The 7,519-nt window shown below is 51.0% G+C and overlaps 1 protein-coding gene across 1 annotated transcript; it reads right to left on the minus strand.

The window, feature by feature from the left end:
* Positions 1–4,712: 4,712 nt before the first annotated feature.
* KCNS2 (potassium voltage-gated channel modifier subfamily S member 2) lies at positions 4,713–6,943 on the minus strand. The gene has a single exon (XM_007115949.2). The coding sequence runs from the start codon at positions 6,941–6,943 to the stop codon at positions 5,510–5,512; it is 1,434 nt and encodes a 477-aa protein (XP_007116011.1). The 3' UTR covers positions 4,713–5,509.
* Between the last annotated feature and the right edge of the window lie 576 nt (positions 6,944–7,519).

Consider the following 7,519-nt stretch of genomic DNA (forward strand, 5'->3'; position numbering starts at 1 on the left):
AGCATGTTACGTTGACTGGAAACAAAATGAATTCAATGGAAGGCCTGAAAGAACTGTGTTAAACATAGCTTCTCCTAGTCTCCCTAACTGATGGCTCTTTCCCTTCTTTCTTCTCTGCCTTTTCTTTTATTCACTCTTTCCTTCTGTACCTTCATTTGTTTTTCCTTTTCCCTGGCTTCTTCCTATCCCTTCTTCCTTCTGCAGGACACGCACCAGCTCCTGGGCCCTCCTGCCCTCTTCTCCTCCCCTGTTATATCTCCCTCCTCTCCGCCACGTCTTTGAGGCCTTGTTTGTGCCTAAGGTCTTCTGAAAGCATCAGCTTGTTACCTTCAGGCAAAGTCATTCGCTTTGGAGAATTTCGCCAGGAGGCTGGTGATATTGACAAAAGAGGTCACAGAAGGAGGAACACGCTTCCGGTTTTCAGATCTACAGTATTAACTGAATCTAACAGCCAGATAAGGGCCTTGGGTAGAAACGCTGGTTAAAAGTTCTCCTAAAAATAAGAGAAGGTAATAACCATGTGAGCTCAGCATTTAAGTCTTTCCCTCAAGAGGAGGTGTTTGTGTTTTCCTTTTAAGATGCAAGGGATCCTGGTCCCCAAAATATCCCTGAACATCCAGTTATAGCCCTGCTGGGGGAGAAGCCGCGCTGTGGCCCGCGTGGTGGGACCACCGGGGCTGTGGGTACCGCGAGGGCCTTCTCCCCGTGCTGCACGCCAGTCCCCTGCTCAGCCGCCGCGAGACGGGCGGCAGGTTGTTGCCACACGCTTCTGAAGCTTACACGGAAGAGAGCGCCCACAGGTGCGCCTGCCCCCCAGTTAGGACCGAGTGTGGGCTGTGGGCGCTCCCCCTGCTCTTGTCCACTTAGGGGCCCAGGAGCCTCGTGGGAACGAGTGAGGGATCTGCAGGGCTTCACGGAAGGAGCAAACATAAATGGGCGAAGAGTTAGCCAAATGGAACCAATAGGAGTTTCCTCTCTGATGATTTTGAATAGCAGGAATTTGGATTAGGTGTCACTAGCCTAAAGCCCAGAGGAGACACGCATTGATTATTCTAAACCTCTATTCCCCTGACACCGAGGCCAGCCCAAGCATGTCTCTGATATCGTTGTCCCTGAAACTGTCATCTGTTGTGGTTGGCTTTTGAGGAGAGAGATGAAAGCAAATAGAAGGTTGCTGGTGAGCAGCCCCTCTGCTCTGCTTAAAGATAAATTAAGGCTGTCGGGCTCTGCCCAGGGCTAGAAGGAGGGCGTGGCGGGTGGAGGCATGCAGAGGTTCTGTTTTTACATCGAGATGAAGAACTGGGCAGGGCTTTAAGGATGATCTAATCCGACCTTCTCATTTTGCAGCAGGGGGATGTGAGGCTCAGAGAAGCCAAGCGAGGCACCTAAGGCCACAGAGTTGAACGCAATACTGGGAGCAGACCCCAGTTAGCCCAGTGACCTTCCTAAGATTCACGTGGCCTTCGGAATGGCTCGTAGTCAATGTCGCTACTGGGTTAAGTAGGTGCTAAGGGCCGGTTCCCCCGGCAATAGTCACACCAAACCAGCCAGAACGCTCAGGTTACCCAGGACCCAACTTGCTGCCAGGGAGGCACCGTAGCAGCGTGGAGCCTGGCAGCCGGGCGGGGTGGGGTGGCACCAGCAGGCGCGTGTGGTGCTGAACCAGGCTGCGTGGGCGGGGCAAACCCTGACAGGGGTGTCTGTTTCATGGGGGCCCCAAGAATTCACGACCAACCCCTCTACAGAGCAGGCTGGTGGCTCTAGGTCCTGGTGAAAAAAGGGCTCCCACCTCTCTGTGCCTGCAAAGAATAACTAACAGCTCTTCCTTCCCAGCAAAGGCTCAAAAAGCCCAGCCTTTCTCAGGAAATCTGGTTCCCAGGGTCGAACGCCCTTGTTGTGTTTGCCACTCCACGTGTAACTGAAGTGCCCTAAGGGAGTGTCAATAATTGTGTTCTGTTTAATCTGCATACTCTTCGAGGCTGGAGGCCTGCGCGTGCCAGCGTTCCTCCTCATTGCTGAGTCAGGGCGCGGAGAGTAAAGTGCAGCCATCACACAGAACGGTTCTGCGGGGCTGCATCAGTGCCCGCACAGTAGCGTGTTAATGGGTGTTAAAACTGACAGCGCAAATACAGCGTTCTCGATTTTTAAAATTACAACTCTGTAACAAGTCATGCTGTTAAAACATACAAGAAATACCAGTTAAGCCTTCAAAGTAGATAACACACAGCCTGTACAGATCACTGCTATCCCAAAGTGCGTAACAGGTCATTCTCTTTGAAATGAGGCAAGAATTAGCAGGTAGTTCCATTATTTGAATACTAAGCCAAGTAGAAATGACAAATCCAAGGATTAAATACCAATTACTACCTTAGGAGCTACAAATCAGCCTGGCATTATAACATGCCCCTCCTCAGCAGCAAACCCAGGAGATGCGGGGGGGTTAGCAGAAAACAACAAACTATAACCAGCATGCATCTGTGCAGAAAAGACACAGTGTCACTTCCCAACCAGCGCTTTCAAAATGCTCATCACATATATTTCCAGAAAAGCCTGGCCCATGTATTTGTCCCAAAGACACTGAAAAGAACAACCTTCAAATGTTGGGAGTGAAGCTGCTCTCAAGCCCACAGCTGGAAATAGGTGATTTGAAGCTTTTACTGGGTCCCCCTAAAGGAGGTTTACAGGTCAGTCTGACAGCCTGGTGGCAAAAGAGGTCACCTCACAATTATGTTCTTAACTCCAGAAACAGAGCAGAAAATTCACCTGACCCCACCCCCCTTCCCCGCACCGATTAGTTTCAGGGACCAGAAGAAACTGCTCCATAAGATGTTATCTAACAAGGTCAATCAAAGCCCAGCTGAGAGCCCTTGTGAACTGTGTACCTTGGTCGTGCTTTGTGGGAGAGGAATGTTCTTTCTCCCTGGATCACAGTTCTGTCTCCATCCCCTGTGGGAATCAACTCCAGTGTTCAAGCCAGCTGGGCTGTTCTCTCTCCCTCTTACCTGAAACCACTGCTTGGAGTCCTTAATCCTATTAGGACATGCTCATGCTCGGAAGTAACTGAAATTCCAGGATGGGCAAAATAATATTTTCTACGAGTCTATATATGTACAAAAGATATTAAAAAGACAGTCTCTAAAGTACTTTGGGATTCCCCCAATGAAAGGCACCAGATAAACGCAAGTCATCTCACCAAAATGAAAAGTCAGGTTTTCCAGCTTTCACATCTGCAAAAAGTAACCACTAGAGGTATCTCTGTTCTGGTGGTAAAACCTGCCTGTTTAAAAAGAATACTCATGGGAGTGACTGAATTATTCAGCCTCCTTCCTTGTTTCCACTTTTCACAAGCTTTATGGTCAGTGACCGTGGATACCACACTCAGTGACCCAATACCATCAGCCTTGGCAAACTGAACAGTCCTCACGAGTTTGTACCATCACCTGCCTCAGTGCAGCTGGAGATTATTTCGTAAATTCTCTTCCTTCCAGTGCTGGAAACATCAGCCAAAGCCAAGTGCTACATGTGCAAATTCTGAGAAATAACCCTGCCCTTCTGACTTGGTGGTTGGTTGACCCTAAGTCATCTCACCTTTCCTGATGCTTCTGAGAAACAAATGTAGATGGTAGACCAGGTAGCACTAGGACGTGGCTGCCTCCCTGCCCACCAAGAGGCTCCAGTCTGATGGAAAGATTTGAACTGGGGACCTAAAGGAGTGACTAGTGCGAATGGCCCGCTCTGTAGTAGCCATGGCACCTACAAGTACACAAAGCCGCTGGCAAGGTCCTCACCACATCCCCAAGAAGTATGTACTACCTTCAACCCACTAAGACACAAAGTGGACCTTTTTAAGGAAGATCCAAGACATAGATAGAAAGCCTGCCTAACTCTCCATGTAGATCCCTGGATTCTGCAGCCTTTCCAAAGACTGAACAACAGTGGAAGCCAACTGGAAAACCATCTGATTACCTAGAATATAACAGAGAACTTTCTTACTAAGGGGTCCAGGTTAACCCTTCAAAACGCTATGTGCTGGTTAACTGAAGAAGAAGAGGGAGGGCATTCTGGAGAAGGAAAGAGTTCTCAACATTAACACAAGTTTAGAAGTTTAAAGGTCTTTTAAATAGCATCAAGCTTTTCAAGAAGTTTACAATTATTTATGACATTTTATTAAGTAACAGTGCTTTTTTGTTTTACAACTCCTTCCTTTCTCCTGGCCTCCACCAACCCTCCCCCAAGAAAAGGCAGCTGAAATGGAAATAAGAACTATAATATTTCCATCCTGGATAAGCCACGTGTCTGTATTTTGAGTACACACTTCCACACCACCAGGTTTCCATGTCATACCAGGAACTCTGGGGCAATTAGAGCATCATATGTAACATACCGTATCATAGAAGCAAAATTATCTAAGTAAATTCTGGTTGGAAATAAAAGGGTTCTCATTTTATAAGCTTTCAGAGCAGGCAACAAAATTTTCTAAGCTACTGCCCTTGCTAGCAACCCAACAATGTTTGCCTCAGAACGACAATACAACAGTAAACTTTTTAGTTGATAAAGACAATACAATCTTATTTCTAAACATCTTTAAAAAGAAACATTTCGAAAACATGCTAATATCTAAGACACAGCAAAGTTTATTCAAATGACCTAGACCAGGAACCTCAGCAAGAAATAAATGTCTCTACGACCACCCTAGGAAAGACGGAGGGCTGACTTTGAAAGGTCTTCAAGCATCCTGTGATTTGGCCTATGTTTAGCTGAAGCCCCTGTCCCTAACGCATCTGTTCTTGGTAAAAATTTCAATCTTCACTACATGATTAACAAAATAACATTCTCTAAAGAGCAACATTTAAGAGATGAACATCAGTGTACATCATTCTAAAAGTGAGCAGGGTACCCATGCAAGCCACAGGGCTACAGAGTGACAAAAACAACTCACAGACTTGCATCAGTCATGTGTACTTAACTTCACATTCCCTTTGTTTTGGTATTAGAACTAAATGAAAGCAATGGATAAAGAATTGAGATTTTGTGTCTACATGGCTGTGAGCAAAACCTCATCATATCCTTGCTGACCCCATAGATGTGTTTCCACTGGACATATCTGTGGGGGCTTTTTGTACAGAACTCGCACGACAACCTCAGAAACAGGAGCACAAACAACTGAGACAGTACTGGGCCACAAGCACTACAATAGAGAACACAGTGGACAGAGAAATTAGCATTCTAGGTGGTACTCATCCGGCAGAAAGGTGAACATCTTATGCCCACGATGCAAAGACCAGTGAGTGTCATTTCACTGAAAGGTGCGAAGGCATGGTGTCAGACACACCACCCTCTAAAAGTGATCCTAAATACTGCAAGAGCAACCTGGGGTGCGTATCCCATGCATCTCTCCCCTTTGGGGCTGGGCGTACTCCTTACACCATAACCCTAATGTGCCTGGACTGTGCCAGGGGCACAAGAAACAGCTCAGCAATGGGGGTTTGAGGATGTCAAGCCCTCGCAGCTAATGCAGGGAATCATTTAAACTTAGTTCGCTTGGCGAGCTCCTGCTCATGTTCGTCAGGCTCGCCATGAGGGATTTCACTTTATGGGCGTAGTAGTCCCTTAAATTGACGGAAGGGACCTCCTTCATTCCATCCCCAAAATCACAGCTGCGCATGGCACTCTCGAGTTGCTTCTGGCGCCGATAAAAGTGGGAGAACTTATTGAAGATCAAGGTGATGGGCAGCACCACCACTAGAATGCCCGCCAAGATGCAGGCAGAGGCAGTCAGCCTCCCGGCCGTGGTCCCGGGGACCACATCCCCATACCCTACAGTGGTCATGCTGACGGTGGCCCACCACCAGCACGCGGGGATGGTGGCCAGGCCCTCATTCTCCTCCTTTTCGATAGTGTAGGCCACTACGGAGAAGATGGAAATCCCCACAGAGAGGTAGAGCAAAAGCAGCCCTACTTCTTTGTAGCTGTATTTAAGCGTGGCCCCCAGGGAGCGGAGGCCAGTGGAGTGTCTGGCCAGCTTTAAGATGCGGAAAATCCGCATCAGCCTGAGGACCTGGGCCACCCTGCCCAGGTTGGCCAAGGCAGGTGTGCTCTCCACAACCAGGTTTACCACCAGAGTGATGTAAAAGGGGACGATGGACATGAGGTCGATAAGGTTTAGGGCATTCTTGAAAAACTTGAGGAAGTCAGGGGTCACAGCAAACCTGGCCATCAGCTCAAATGTGAACCAGGCGATGCCAAAGTGCTCCACGATTTCGAACCTGGGGTCCTCACCCGGGTTGCCCTGGCTGTCAGGGATTTGGAAGTCCGGCAGGCTATTGAGACACATGGTGATGATGGACCCCAACACCACGAGGATGGACAGGACGCTGAAGACCCTGCTCAGGACCGAGTAGCCGGGGTTGTCCAGCGCCAGCCACAGCTGTCTGCGGAAGTTGCCCAGGGGCTGCCCATCGAACTTGGATGCATCGTTGTAGAAGGCCAGGATCTCATCGAAGGAGGACGTGGTGCTCTCCTGGTCGCTCTGCTCGTCCCACTTCTCCTGTTCGGGCTCCACTTTGCGGCCGTGGTAGCTGTAGCTGCAGCAGGAGTCGATGAAGAACTCGTTGATGCCCCAGTACTCGATCTCCTGGCTGAAGGAGAAGACGCACAGCTCCGCCATGACATGAAGCTTGCCGGTGTGGTAGAAATGTAGCACGTAGGGGAAGAGCTGGGGGTTGCGGTCAAAGTAGAACTCACGCTGGACATCGTCATAGTCGTCGCAGAGCTCCAGAATGGCCTCGCGCGAGTGGCAGAGCAGCAGGCGGCCCAGGCGCGTCTCGGGGAAGCGCAGCAGCGTGTGCGAGCGCAGCCGCTTCTTGAAGCCGCCTACGTTGATGCGGATCTCTCCGTCCTCGACGTTGGCCTCCGACAGGTCCCACAGGCTCTGGCCAGTCATACTGGAGACGCCCAGCCGCCCGCGCCGCGCGGGGGCGCTACACCTGGAAGCCGAAGGAATCGTGTCGGGTGAGCGCCGGGCGCTCAGGGCTCGGGCCCCTCTTTCTATTTCCCCACCCGTCCCTGGCGATCCCAGTCCTCTCCAGCGGGTCTCTGGGTCCTGGAGGACACTGGGATGGGGGGCCGGTTCTGTGGGGTTTGGCCCCCTCCCAAGGAAAGGCTTGGAGTGGGGGGGGGGGTATGTTTCCACTAGCATGGCCGCGTTTCCACGCCCACCCTGGGGGTTCTGTCGGTCCCTTTACGCTGGCGGAGGTCGCGCCCCAGCGGCTCTGAGAGCCCAGGGAGCCGCGAGCTGACCTTGCCCGTGGGCGGGTCGAGGAGACGCCCCCGCCCGCTCGCCGCAGTCAGGCGGGACCAGAGCTGGGATGAGCACCGGCCGGGCTGGGCCGAGATGGGGGGCGCGTAGCCTCGGGAGGGGGGCGGGGAAATTCACCTCTCGAGTCATTAACCCCGGGTGGGGTAAGGGGGCCGGCCTGGCGCCCCTGCGTCCAGCCCCCGCGACTGGAGCCCCCTCGCC

Source organism: Physeter macrocephalus, chromosome 15 (assembly GCF_002837175.3).
Source record: "Physeter macrocephalus isolate SW-GA chromosome 15, ASM283717v5, whole genome shotgun sequence".
NCBI lineage: Eukaryota > Metazoa > Chordata > Mammalia > Artiodactyla > Physeteridae > Physeter > Physeter macrocephalus.

What these genes read in the sequence shown, in the direction of transcription:
- KCNS2 (XM_007115949.2), bottom strand. Translation starts at nt 6,943, where the DNA reads ATGACTGGCCAGAGCCTGTGGGACCTGTCGGAGGCCAACGTCGAGGAC.